The following is a 14,175-nucleotide window of genomic DNA, read 5'->3' on the forward strand; positions in this document are numbered from 1 at the left end:
GACGAGACAAAAACATTAAAACCTATTACAAACGAGGCATTTGTTGCATCCAGTGGGGACATAATTACTGATAATAATGACTTATACTGTCTTTTTATGCATTGCGTTGCATTGCATGGCACCGCGTAAACATAAAACCCTCTCTGCATTTGTGATCAGAGAAATGACAAACAACAAGTGCTACTCTACACTGCCCAAAACTCGCGTTTGAATCATCAGTGGCAAATCCTTTAAATTAAAACGTACTTATGTGAGTCAGAACTGCCGGCATTTTAGTCTAACGTTACTCTCCCAGGATCAATAAACAGTCCTCCATAAAATGTGCTGCACACATCTGGATATTTGGGTTAAACTGTTCTGGAACAGTGTTGTAAATACAACTTAACCACTGATTTGTAGTCGTGGCCTCTTCCGTGAGCGGAAGCCCCGGCTTAGTGTGAGCTGAGGCCGGGCTAGAGTGAGCATAGGCGGCGGGGTCGAGAACGGCGCGGCCGGCGGATCCGATGAAGGAGCGGCAAGCACATGTGACGACCCCAGGCTTCGTCCACGGTGAAAGCCGATCCGGCGATCCACAGTGCAAAGTTGATGTATTCCCTCAGCGACCAGCACGGATCAGCTGTAGGCATGAGGAAGCGGATATCGTCCTCTTTTGGAAGACCAAACAAAGTAGTTTTTCACTTTCACAACGAAGCACACAGCGTCTTCAGGACATGGCGGCCGCGGCAACAACAATACTAAAATGAGAATAAAAGTTATGCCTTCTTTCTTTGCGTGAACATTTGAGCGGCGTTATGCAAATCTTCCCACAGAGCGACGTAGGTATGTTGGGGCGTGTTAGAACGAGCCGTTTTAGGTAGGTGTGGTTGACTCTTAACTTTTATAAAGAATATCTCTTTGGATTTGAGACTTTAGTCTTTGCAACTTTACAGATCTTCTTTATGCACCAAGAGCTTGTAACACTCCAAAGAGAAAGGAAAAATTGAAATCGCATCATATGACCCCTTTAACATAAAACTTTCTTGTTTGAAATGTGCAGGTGTTTGATTACTTAGCACATGATAGTTTACAAAGGGTTAATGGGTGAAAAGTAGGGATGTAACGATTCACTCAACTCACGATTCAATTTTTTTTTACAAAATGAGATTTAAGACAAATTATAAATTAAATGTGTCCTTTTATTATTGCTTGAACAAAATTCTGTACGTTTCTTTGTGAAATTGAAATATAACACTATAATAATATACTAATACAGCACTTGTAAATTATTGCTCTTTTGTTGGTTTTGATTGGTTCTATTGTCCTCATTTGTTAGTCGCTTTGGATAAAATTGTTTGCTATTTAAATATATTGTAAATGTAAATAACAAAACTAAATTGAAATTTTAAAACAAGCCCCAAATCAAATAAATAAGTAACACAAATAAAAGAAATCTCTTCATATAAACAAACTAAGGCTTTGTCTGTGCTCTTTCCATTTAAAATGAGAGACAACCACTGCATTTTAATCATGATCCAAACAAAGATGCTGCATACATGCAACATGAGCAGTTTTTAATCTAAATTGCATTGTATAATTTCGAAATTTGAAGCAAAAACAGAATGGTTTGACTTCAGGTTTGTGAAACTATGCATAAAAATATTTGCATGAAATGGAAACAGCAGATGAGCTAAACAAGACGCAGATTCACTCTCTGCCAGCAGGTGGTGCTTAAAGCATTTCCTTGGTTTCCGCTGTAAACAAAGCAGCGCAGGGCTTTAATATGAACTTTAATATGCATTATACAGAGGCAAGAGGAAAAGAAAAAATACAATCTAAACTTTTCTAAAGACAGTAAGTTCCCCCAAATCAAATAAATAAGTAACACAAATAAAAGAAATCTCTTCATATAAACAAACTAAGGCTTTGTCTGTGCTCTTTCCATTTAAAATGAGAGACAACCACTGCATTTTAATCATGATCCAAACAAAGATGCTGCATACATGCAACATGAGCAGTTTTTAATCTAAATTGCATTGTATAATTTCGAAATTTGAAGCAAAAACAGAATGGTTTGACTTCAGGTTTGTGAAACTATGCATAAAAATATTTGCATGAAATGGAAACAGCAGATGAGCTAAACAAGACGCAGATTCACTCTCTGCCAGCAGGTGGTGCTTAAAGCATTTCCTTGGTTTCCGCTGTAAACAAAGCAGCGCAGGGCTTTAATATGAACTTTAATATGCATTATACAGAGGCAAGAGGAAAAGAAAAAATACAGTCGAAAGAAGTAAGTTCCCCTCAGACATACATTCATATAAGCTCTTACCCCTAATTGAATCGCGATTTGTTTGGCATCTCAACCGATTTGAATCGTCACATATTTAAATCGATTTTCAACCGGCTCGCGGTTAATCGTTACATCCCTAGTTAAAAGTTATGATCTTTGCAGAGACGCTGGCGATGAAAGGCCTGACCCTAAACTGCCTGGGGAAGAAAGAAGAAGCCTATGAACTTGTCCGCAGAGGTCTCCGAAATGACCTGAAGAGCCACGTCTGTATCCTTGGATATAGAGATTGACACACATGTTTGAAAGCTTTCAGTTTGAAATTTATGCACAGTAGTATGATAATGCTCCCTGTGTTGGAGCAGTTGGAATGAGTTTATTTCCTCATGTTCACAGCACCATGTTCACAACACGAGTATTTGTCTCGATTTGAAGCCTGTCGCTGCCGGTGGGGGTGATGGACCCTGGCCAAGATTCCTGCCCTGTGTCTGACTATGATGTGCAGTGACACCATGAACTGTTTAGAGAGCCAAACACACAGTGCAGTGTTTCCTCAAATGCTTCACATCCTAGAGGTTCGGGTTTCACAGAGAAAAATACCATGTACTAAATTACTTCATTCTTTTACTGGATGTTTCTTCATAAGACACACTTACCACAGGTTTTGAAATGCTTAAGTTTATTTGAATTTAATTGAAAATGTTTATCTTCATGTTTAAGGGTGGGTAGACTGAAGACAGACTGAAATTAGCTTAATACTAAACATTTTCTTGTTATTTTATTAGTGTGGATGGCCTTGATGGGGAAAAAAAAACACGTATACGCCAATCATTTAACATTGCAACACATTGTCCATGTAACTTATTATTTTTAGTTGACAATCACTCTGTCTTCCTTTATGGTATAAATGAAACCATATAGCTGTCTTGAGATATATATATATATATAAAACATAGGGGATCTTTATATTTGGGGGTTTGACTCAATGAGACCAGTGGACAATCTAAATTTAAGTGATTATCCTGGGCACAGTATTGTACTGTTATCAGCTCTGTAGTGTCTCTGTAAAGTTCCCCTGCTCTCCTTAACGTGACATTTTCAGGCTGGCACGTGTATGGTTTGCTCCAGAGGTCTGACAAGAAGTATGACGAGGCTATAAAGTGCTACAGAAACGCACTGAAATGGGACAAAGACAACTTACAGATCCTTCGAGATCTCTCTCTCCTGCAGATCCAGATGAGAGACCTGGAGGGTTACAGGGTGAGTATGTGTATGAGTATGAGTTTCATTTTATTTGTTGAATTACAGTACTGTTCAGAATTTAAAAAAAAAAGTTATTTTTTGTGTTCAATAAAACTTTTATGAAAGACATTAATGCATTTAATCAGCAAGGATGAATTAAATTATTTAAAAGTGACAGTACAGCCATTTATCAGGACTTGAATTTCAGCGTGGGTATTGTGTATAATTTTACTAAGTCCCCACAGGTTCCACATTTATTATGCATGAAATTCCTGCAAACATTTATCCACAAAAGCGTGTAAGTTTAACAAGTAAATGAATCCCCACAGATGATCAGATCAAATCAGTATTTTGAAAAGTTTCTGTGAGACTGTAATTTCATAAACAGCATGAGTGATTCAGCACTACCGCGTCTTCCTTTTTCAAGAGATGCCAATTTTGTTGCATGCTGTTTTCTAAGCTCTCACACCCAAAACGTGCGCATACAGAGCCTCCTCTCCGACAGCTCAAATACTGGATTGAGTTTTTATTTTTTATTTTTTTGTTCGTGGTGGTTAAATGTTCAGATACACAAAAAATTATGTGAAAATGCTCATCTTGGTGAGTATTCACATAAACCCAGTCGAATATGTCTTAAGCGAACATACTGCATCTGTGCTTTCGGTCTTAAAGTGACAGCAGTGCTGTTGTCTGTGTTAATCAAACAAAACAGAGAAAATCACTCACTTCTCTTGACTGAGTAACTTTTGTAACTTTAAATGTAAGAATAAATCTGTATTTATTTATAGCGGGAAGACTATCCGGTGTTTTTTTTGCATTTAATTTATTCCATTTCTGTAGTATTGCTGTAACTGAATACTAATTGTAGACCTAGCTGAAAATCTTAAATCAGTATTATATTTGTTTATTTATTCTGCTGTATTTATTTGTGCCATTTCTCATCATTTATTTGCTCTTATTTTATTACTGAATGTTTACTTGTCTTTTTTTAAGGTAGAACAAATTCAATTCAAAGTTTGATATAAAAATTTCTAAGTCGTGTGAATCAACGCGTAATTATAGAAATTTTTAACAACATAAATACTTTGAGTAAGGAAACGGGTCTAAAAATGTTTCTTGAGCAACAAATCATATTATAATGATTTCTGAAGGATCATGTGACACTGAAATAATGGCTTCTAAAACTTCAGATTTGCCATTACAGAAATAAAATAGAAAACAGTTATCTTAAATTGTAATAATATTTCGCTGTTTTACTGTATTTTTCAAATAAATGCAGCCTTGGTCAGAAGATATTTTTTGACCTCAAACAGTTGAACTATAGTGTAAATTTTATTTATTGTAGAATATGCCCTTTAATATGCCCTTTTATATGTAAAATATATAATTTAAAATATGTTGGTATTAATTGCATTAATGTAATTAATAGCCCCATATTACTGCACAATGCAACTTAATATGCATGTGTATGTTGAGTCAAATACAGCAGCCGTGAATCAGCAATGTCCATTTCCTGTCTCTTGAGCTTACTTCTCTCTCCTCCTCTCTTGTGTCTTTGTTTCTTTGTCTTCTGCGGTATGATAAAGTGGGTGTTTAATGTTTCATACCCTCAGGCTACTCTGATACCGACTTTTACCACTGAAATGAAAGCCTTTCATATGTGGGCTTTGTGCAATATGGATCCACTGTTGTTTTCTGTAGTTTTAGAAGGTACTTTGTTACATTGTTTTGAAAGGGATCTAATTTCACCTCTGCATTCAGCAAGAACTTAAACCTTTAAAAGTTTTTTAAAGCTTGGACCTTGTAAAAACCTAACACCAGAGAAATCCCTCATTCTGACTTTATTGACTCTTATAGGAGACCCGGTATCAGCTGCTGCAGTTGCGGCCAGCGCAGCGAGCGTCATGGATTGGCTACGCCATTGCATATCACCTCTTAGAGGACTATGAGATGGCTGCCAAAATCATTGAGGAGTTTAGAAAAACACAACAGGTAAATGCAGACATGACGAGATGCATCAAGATTCAAGTTCTTAATTTTGTAGGTTTGTCACAATACCCAAAATTTTGCAGTTTATGCCAGTACCAATGAAAACAAGGTTTTAAACCCCAATTTTGGAAAGTGAAAACCAGTATCACTACATGGGTAGTGAAAGATCTTATTTAAAAAAAAAAAAAAAAGACTAGACAAATTAAATTAAAACAATGGCTTGTACCAGTCAGAATAAGTATTTATACACATTTATAAATTTGTAATAATATTTTTGATGTTTCTTTTAAGTTTGCATTTTAATTTGTTTTATTTTGATGTGCATTTGTTATTTTTAGTAGTTTTTGTTACATAATAATTGTAGTAAAAATTTTTTTTTTTTACATATTTCTATCTAGTTTTTTGTTTTAGTAATTTTAGTATTTAATTTACTTTAATTTAGTATTTCCTTTTATATTTATTTAATTTAGTAACCAAGGCAACATTTCACATTTTAATTTTTTACCTAATTTCTACTTTATTTTATCAGATTTTTTTCAATTGTTCTAACATTTAGAATTATTTAGTTAACAAGTAAAAGCATATTTAACTTAAATGCTCATGCACGGAGAAAAAAAAATAAAAAAATGTTCATAATATTATTTATATAGTTATATAGTTTGACTAATATTAAGGACAGACTTTTATCTTATTGTGTTTTGTGTTTGTTACATGGGACAGTGGAGATTTGATAGGAAAGTGGCGGGGAATTTTACACTCACATCTGCATTGTATCGAACCACAAGCGCTGTTCTCAGAGCATGTAAAAATATCCAATTTAGTATTAAAGTACCTGTACTTTTTACATCCCTATTAGCTTGGAATAGATTTGAAAGAACAGGGGCAGCGGTAACTGGAGTGGCTAATGAGGTATTGTGAAGACGTCAAACTGCCACTCCAGGTCAACAGGCAGCACAATGGCATGTGTTTGTTGTGGCATCCAAGATAAGATGCTTACTTCCTCTCATTGGTTTCTAGCACAAAGGGAAATTACAAGTCGGCAGGCTAAATAAAAGATTCCTAACTGTTATATAGTGGAATTTGTTTACGCAATAAAACCTTTCTGTATTAGTTTTTTTATAATGTTTAGAAATGTTTGATTTTTCAGACGTCCCCTGACAAGGTGGATTATGAGTACAGTGAGCTGCTGCTGTATCAGAATGAGGTCTTGAGGGAGGCGGGACTCTTGAGAGAAGCTCTGGAGCATCTCACCACCTACGAAAAACAGATCTGTGATAAACTGGCCGTGGAGGAAACCAAAGGTACATCAGTGCACCTCTTTCTTCCAAGTTTTTCCTATTTTTTATTTTTTTCCTCTGCTTTTAAATTATTTTGTCCATTATGCAGTGTTTCCTATTCACATTTTGCTTGTCTAGCAGATTGACTTCCTGTTTGTGGTGCCCTATGGAAAATTCTCTCTTTTTATTTTCACTCCTCGTGTTGTGGATGTGTAGGGGAGCTGCTGTTGAATCTGGAACGGTCTGAGGAGGCGGCAGATGTGTACAGACGACTACAGGAGAGAAATCCTGAAAACTGGTCTTATTACCATGGCCTGGAAAGAGCCCTCAAGCCTGGTACACATGAACAATGATTTGTCTGCATATTTTTATCTCATCTTATACACGGACTAGTAAGAGTTTAACAAAACACAGTGATTCTGGTGTTTTTTAGCAAGTACAGAAGAGAAGCTGAAGATCTATGAGGAGGCCTGGGAGAAATACCCTAAAGGCCTCGTACCTCGCAGATTACCACTCAGCTTCCTGTCTGGTAGGCAGTTCTTCCTCTGGTCTAATACATCAGCTTCATCAGTATGTTGAGTGAAATTGTTTCTGTATTGTTCAGGAGATAAGTTTCGGGAGTGTCTGGATAGATATTTAAGAATGAACTTCAGTAAGGGCTGTCCTCCTGTCTTCACCACACTCAGATCTCTCTATCAGGACAAAGAGAAAGTGAGGACCGAATCTAATCACACAGAACATGCCAACTAGGGTTTACATCCAAATGTGTTTTTCACATTTTGTTTTAATTGCAGGTCTCAATAATTGAAGAATTAGTTGTTGGATTTGAAACGTCATTACGGAGCTGTCGAATGTTCAGCCCAAACGGTATGTTTTTTAAAGTATTGGGTCATATGACCAATCACATTTTTGAAAACAAAATGTCAATCTGCACTATAACGTGCACAAAACTTTCTCTAGTGCAAAAATACTGTATTGAAATATTGTCGGAGCAGTTGTAACTATGTGAACATCCACATTTATGTGAAAAAGAGTTAAAGGGTTAGTTCACCCAAAAATACAATTTTTGTCATTAATTACTCACCCTCATGTCGTTCCAACCTTGTAAGACCTTCATTCATCTTCGGAACACAAATTACGATATTTGTGATGAAATCCGAGAGCTTTCTGACCCTGCATAGACCGCAACACAACTGACACGTTCGAGGCCCGAAAGGTAGTAAGAACATCGTAAAAATAGTCCATGTGACATCAGTGCTTCAACTGTAATTTTATGAAGCTACGAGAATACTTTTTATGTGCAAAGAAAACAAAAATAACTACTTTATTCAGCAATTTCTTCTCTTTCATGTCAGAATTCGATGCGCATTCAAGACAGTACCATGATGCCAGAATGCAGGTTCCTGCGTCAGCAGCACCATACGCATGCGTTGTGGTACTCTTGTGAATGCACGGTGGAGACTGACACGGAAGAGAAGAAATTGTTGCATAAAGTCATTATTTTTGTTTTCTTTGTGCACAAAAATATGTAAACTGTAGAAATAAATATGTAGACATTTTGCCAGACCATTTGTTGTTCCTGGCCGTGTGTAGCACCTTCTGCTCTGTGTATCCTTCAGAAGGATCCCAAAATGAGAATTTAGCAGCTAAAATTTGTATTATCAAGCTCTCTGAATTATATCAGACTGGTTTTTACAGTTTAAATCAACATAATGCGAACTTTGCCAAGATGATATTGAAGAACACTTTTATAAACTGTTCTTATTTACAAAGTATTGTTTTTTTTTATAATGCATGCATATATATCCATCTATCCATTTCCTATTATTATTATTATTATTAATAATAACAATTGGGTTTTATTTTTTATATATAATTTAATTATAATTATTAATCAAAGAAAGATGTAAGGTTTAAAGGCACACTACTGAAAAATAGGCTATTTAAATCTAAGAGGAAGAGGGTGGAAAATGCTTGTATAAAACTACATTAGTGCAAAGAAGCAAACGTTATAAGTGGACATTATGGAGAAATTAATATGATGCTTTTAATGCTGTGGTGACTGTCTAATGTGTATCAGTGGATTAGCATTACCTGTTTGGTTCTTTTGATGTTCACATATAGATGATGGCAAGGAGGAGCCGCCCACTACATTACTCTGGCTGCAGTATTTCCTGGCTCAGCACTATGATCAGATCCGCCAGCACACCATGGCTCTCGAATACATCAATGCTGCCATTGAGAGCACACCTACACTGATAGAGCTCTTCCTCATTAAAGCCAAGATATACAAGGTACAAAATGCATTGCACACAATTACTATTTTGCAGATTTATTCAAATTGCAGTATGCTAATTAAAACGATGATTGCAACGACGTAATTAAAAGAAAATTTGAATAATTAGCTGGGTTCGGTGATTTGATTGTCATATCCTGACTCCATTGGGTCCCGTTTGTATTTCCTCACTCAGCATGCTGGGAATATCCGGGAAGCAGCTCGTTGGATGGATGAAGCTCAGGCCCTGGACACAGCAGACCGTTTTATTAACTCCAAATGCGCCAAGTACCTGCTTAAAGCAGGTCTGATTAAGGAGGCTGAGGAAATGTGTGCCAAATTCACAAGGGTAAGGGAACTGTGTGCGCACTTTTGAGTACCTAATCTTCTCATAGGTGTTTTGTGTGTAACCGCTTTGTTCCTCTCTCTCAGGAGGGAGCGTCTGCGGTAGAGAATCTGAATGAGATGCAGTGCATGTGGTTCCAGACTGAATGTGCTCTGGCCTATAAATCCATGAAGAAATATGGAGAAGCACTCAAAAAATGCCATGAGATTGAAAGGGTTAGTCGTCTTTGCTTTGTCAGTATATTATGGTATTTGTGTGTTGCTTTTACCTCCTCATCTGACTACTTCCTTCTTGCATTCGTTTATTACAGCACTTTGTAGAGATAACAGATGACCAGTTTGACTTCCATACGTATTGCATGCGGAAGATGACGCTGCGTTCCTATGTGGACCTGCTTAAACTAGAGGATGTGTTACGTATGCACCCATTCTACTTCAAAGCCTCACAAACCGCCATCCTAATCTACCTCAACCTGCATGACAACCCGCTAACGGATGACAGCAAGGAACTACAGGCTGATACTGGTAATATGGCATAAATCTTTAGAAAACAGTTTCTGTCATGGAATAAAAAAATAAAGGTATTTGCGACTCTTACCCCTCACGGTTTTGACTTTTTTCCTCGTAGAATTGTGAGGGGGAGAAAAGTCAGAATAGTGAGACAAAAAAGACACAATTAACTTTATTTTTTGTTCTGTGGTGGAAACAACAAAACTAGTGCTGTCAAACGATTAATCGCATCCAAAATAAAAGTTTTTGTTTACATAATATATGTATGTGTACTGTGTATATTTATTATGTATATGTAAATACACAAACATGCATGTATATATTTCAGAAAAAAAATATTTTTATGTATTAAATATATTTATTTATAATAGAAAATATATGAACATAAATATAGACGTAAATATTTTCAATTTATATATTATATATGTCTATATATACATAATAAATATACACAGAACACACACATATTATGCAAACACAAACTTTTATCCTGGAATGCGATTAATCGCAATTAATCGTTTGACAGCACTAAACAAAACTGAATTGCAAGATGTAGACTCAGTATTCAAAGAAACAGTCAGATTTTGAGATGTAAAGAGCTTTTGCATTTTTGACAGTTCTGAGAAAAAGGTCTTTTCAATTGCGAGAAAACAGTCTATATTGTGCGGAGGAGGAAAAAGTTAATTTTTTTTTTATTCCATGCCAGAAATGGGCTTCCATACACTGAAGCAAGTCTGTATATGTTTAAAGTGTGCTTAATGTTGCTTCTGTTTTCCAAACAGGGAACCTGACTGACAAAGAACTGAAGAAGTTAAGGAACAAGCAACGGAGAGCACAGAAGAAAGCACAGCTGGAGGAAGAAAAAAAGAATGCAGAGAAAGAGAAACAGTTAAAGAACCAGAAAAAGAAAAAAGAGGATGATGACGAAGAGATCGGCGGACCTAAAGAGGAACTTATACCAGAGAAACTCGCCAGGGTGTGTTTGTTTTAAGAGTAATGTTTGTGAAAGTGGGGGATTCTTTATCTTAAAGACTTCTAAACAATTTGTCTCTTTAGTAGGAACCCAAGGGGAAATTGGAAGAAACTCAAAGACTTTTATTGTGCTTGGACAAAAACGTTTCTCTTTCTTTCATTTTTAAGGTTGAGAACCCATTAGATGAAGCTGTAAAGTTTCTGACACCCTTGAAAAACCTGGTGAAGAATAAGATAGACACACACCTTCTGGCCTTTGAGATCTACTTTAGGAAAGGTACATGCTTTACATCTCTGAACTCCATTCTCATCTCCATTTGTACAGTCTAATAATAGTTTTTCATTTTTGATAATGTTTCTCTTGGATGTATGAAAGAAATTATCTGTTGCGACTTCCGTTCCATCGCGACTTGAATAGATGCATTTTTTTAATGTTCTTTGTCCTCAATTTCCTCACAGAAAAGTTCCTGTTAATGCTACAGTCAGTGAAGAGGGCCTATGCAATAGACCCGGACCACCCTTGGCTTCACCAGTGTTTAGTGCGCTTCTTTAAAGGAGGTGAGTGAACCCAGGTTACCTCTTGCTCTTAGTTTAGTAGTTTTTTATTTATTTATTTATATTTATCTATATACAGTGGGTACGGAAAGTATTCAGACCCCCTTAAATTTTTCACTCTTTGTTATATTGCAGCCATTTGCTAAAATCATTTAAGTTCATTTTTTTTTCCTCATTAATGTACACACAGCACCCCATATTGACAGAAAAACACAGAATTTTTGACATTTTTGCAGATTTATTAAAAAAGAAAAACTGAAATATCAGATGGTCCTAAGTATTCAGACCCTTTGCTCAGTATTTAGTAAAAGCACCCTTTTGATCTAATACAGCCATGAGTCTTTTTGGGAAAGATGCAACAAGTTTTTCACACCTGGATTTGGGGATCCTCTGCCATTCCTCCTTGCAGATCCTCTCCAGTTCTGTCAGGTTGGATGGTAAACGTTGGTGGAGCACAGAAGAAAGCACAGCTGGAGGAAGAAAAAAAGAATGCAGAGAAAGAGAAACAGTTAAAGAACCAGAAAAAGAAAAAAGAGGATGATGACGAAGAGATCGGTGGACCTAAAGAGGAACTTATACCAGAGAAACTCGCCAGGGTGTGTTTGTTTTAAGAGTAATGTTTGTGAAAGTGGGGGATTCTTTATCTTAAAGACTTCTAAACAATTTGTCTCTTTAGTAGGAACCCAAGGGGAAATTGGAAGAAACTCAAAGACTTTTATTGTGCTTGGACAAAAACGTTTCTCTTTCTTTCATTTTTAAGGTTGAGAACCCATTAGATGAAGCTGTAAAGTTTTTGACACCCTTGAAAAACCTGGTGAAGAATAAGATAGACACACACCTTCTGGCCTTTGAGATTTACTTTAGGAAAGGTATATGCTTTACGTCTCCATTTGTACAGTCTAATAATAGTTTTTCATTTTTGATAATGTTTCTCTTGGATGTATGAAAGAAATTATCTGTTGCGACTTCCGTTCCATCGCGACTTGAATAGATGCATTTTTTTAATGTTCTTTGTCCTCAATTTCCTCACAGAAAAGTTCCTGTTAATGCTACAGTCAGTGAAGAGGGCCTATGCAATAGACCCGGACCACCCTTGGCTTCACCAGTGTTTAGTGCGCTTCTTTAAAGGAGGTGAGTGAACCCAGGTTACCTCTTGCTCTTAGTTTAGTAGTTTTTTATTTATTTATTTATATTTATCTATATACTTGACACCCTTGAAAAACCTGGTGAAGAATAAGATAGACACGCACCTTCTGGCCTTTGAGATTTACTTTAGGAAAGGTATATGCTTTACGTCTCCATTTGTACAGTCTAATAATAGTTTTTCATTTTTGATAATGTTTCTCTTGGATGTATGAAAGAAATTATCCGTTGCGACTTCCGTTCCATCGCGACTTGAATAGATGCATTTTTTTTATGTTCTTTGTCCTCAATTTCCTCACAGAAAAGTTCCTGTTAATGCTACAGTCAGTGAAGAGGGCCTATGCAATAGACCCGGACCACCCTTGGCTTCACCAGTGTTTAGTGCGCTTCTTTAAAGGAGGTGAGTGAACCCAGGTTACCTCTTGCTCTTAGTTTAGTAGTTTTTTATTTATTTATTTATATTTATCTATATATATAGAGATATATATATATATATATCCATATATATATATATATATATCAGTTGGTCTCTGTCTTATTTGTTGCTTTTGACACCATATTCACCTCAATGTGTTGTGATTGGTTTTATTGTAAAGTTTGCTTGGTAATGTGTTGCTATTGATTGGCTGACAGTGTCTGAAAGTAAAGACCTAGCAGAATCGGTCAGCATGGTTGTCAAGCAGGAAATATCCAGGATGTTTGGGGAAAGTAATGCTAAGAACTTCAACCAGGCCTTCCTCACCAAGCACTTCAATTCCATCCCTCATCGAGTAGCAGGTGCACATACTCAACACTTTGTGCACTCAGCTTTTTTTTTTTTTAAACTGCTTATTTTTCATGTTCAGTTTTCAATTTCACCTGTTTTCTTCCTTTACAGCTGCCAAAATGATGTTCTACTTAGACCCTTCAACACAGAAGAAAGCGGTGGAACTGGCTATAGCACTTGATGAATCACTGAACAACAGAAACATTCAGGTACATAATGGGCTACAGGACTTTAAAGGATTAGTTTCCTGATTTCCTGATAATTCACTCACCCCCATGTCATCCAAGATGTTAATGTCTGTCTGTCTTCAGTTGAAAAGAAATTAAGGATTTTGAGGAAAACATTCCAGGATTTTCCTCCATATAGTGGACTTTGCAGTTTCAATGCAGCTTCAAATGGCTCTACACGATCCCAACCGAGAAATAAGGGTCTTATCTAGCAAAACGATCTGTCATTTTCTTAAAAGAATAAGAATTATATACTTTGTCTACAAATGCTTGTCTTGCACTAGCTCTGCAAAGTGCATGCGTGACTTCATGTATTACGTAATCATGGTGGAAAAGCCAGGCACGGTTAGTTTTTCGTCTGTGTGTACTTTGGTTCAGAAAGGTAGGCTAGGGCGACAAACTCAGTCTCATTTTCTCCAACTTCGAAATCATCCAACATCGTTGTTTTACCTTTTTTGTAAAGGGCGTTTGACTTTGTAAACACTGGGTCGGTACTATATACACATGATATACCGCCTATATCATGTGTGACCTTTCTAACATGACTACATAATGCGTGAGGTCAAGCTAGTGCAAGATGAGCATTTATGGTTAAAAATGATATATGTTTT

At 36.4% G+C, this 14,175-nt stretch overlaps 2 protein-coding genes across 2 annotated transcripts in view; both read left to right on the forward strand.

The window, feature by feature from the left end:
- Positions 1–12,567, forward strand: part of naa15b (N-alpha-acetyltransferase 15, NatA auxiliary subunit b) — a 29,028-nt gene extending 16,461 nt beyond the window's left edge. The window contains exons 3-20 of the mRNA XM_016233939.1: positions 2,429–2,533; positions 3,366–3,523; positions 5,363–5,497; positions 6,642–6,795; positions 6,988–7,107; positions 7,205–7,300; positions 7,376–7,482; positions 7,566–7,638; positions 8,896–9,065; positions 9,243–9,395; positions 9,479–9,607; positions 9,703–9,916; positions 10,684–10,877; positions 11,042–11,150; positions 11,333–11,431; positions 11,858–12,024; positions 12,189–12,297; positions 12,461–12,567. Coding sequence (XP_016089425.1) covers positions 2,429–2,533; positions 3,366–3,523; positions 5,363–5,497; positions 6,642–6,795; positions 6,988–7,107; positions 7,205–7,300; positions 7,376–7,482; positions 7,566–7,638; positions 8,896–9,065; positions 9,243–9,395; positions 9,479–9,607; positions 9,703–9,916; positions 10,684–10,877; positions 11,042–11,150; positions 11,333–11,431; positions 11,858–12,024; positions 12,189–12,297; positions 12,461–12,567 — 2,399 coding nt within the window. The remainder of the gene's footprint in view (positions 1–2,428; positions 2,534–3,365; positions 3,524–5,362; positions 5,498–6,641; positions 6,796–6,987; positions 7,108–7,204; positions 7,301–7,375; positions 7,483–7,565; positions 7,639–8,895; positions 9,066–9,242; positions 9,396–9,478; positions 9,608–9,702; positions 9,917–10,683; positions 10,878–11,041; positions 11,151–11,332; positions 11,432–11,857; positions 12,025–12,188; positions 12,298–12,460) is intronic.
- A 74-nt stretch (positions 12,568–12,641) lies between these two features.
- Positions 12,642–13,588, forward strand: LOC107552121 (N-alpha-acetyltransferase 15, NatA auxiliary subunit-like). Its single transcript, XM_016233950.1, has 4 exons — positions 12,642–12,709; positions 12,873–12,971; positions 13,205–13,348; positions 13,449–13,588. The coding sequence occupies exons 2-4, from the start codon at positions 12,887–12,889 to the stop codon at positions 13,586–13,588; spliced, it is 369 nt and encodes a 122-aa protein (XP_016089436.1). The 5' UTR covers positions 12,642–12,709; positions 12,873–12,886.
- Positions 13,589–14,175: the final 587 nt, after the last annotated feature.

Source organism: Sinocyclocheilus grahami, unplaced genomic scaffold (genome assembly GCF_001515645.1).
Source record: "Sinocyclocheilus grahami isolate Dianchi unplaced genomic scaffold, SAMN03320097.WGS_v1.1 scaffold17.1, whole genome shotgun sequence".
Lineage (NCBI taxonomy): Eukaryota > Metazoa > Chordata > Actinopteri > Cypriniformes > Cyprinidae > Sinocyclocheilus > Sinocyclocheilus grahami.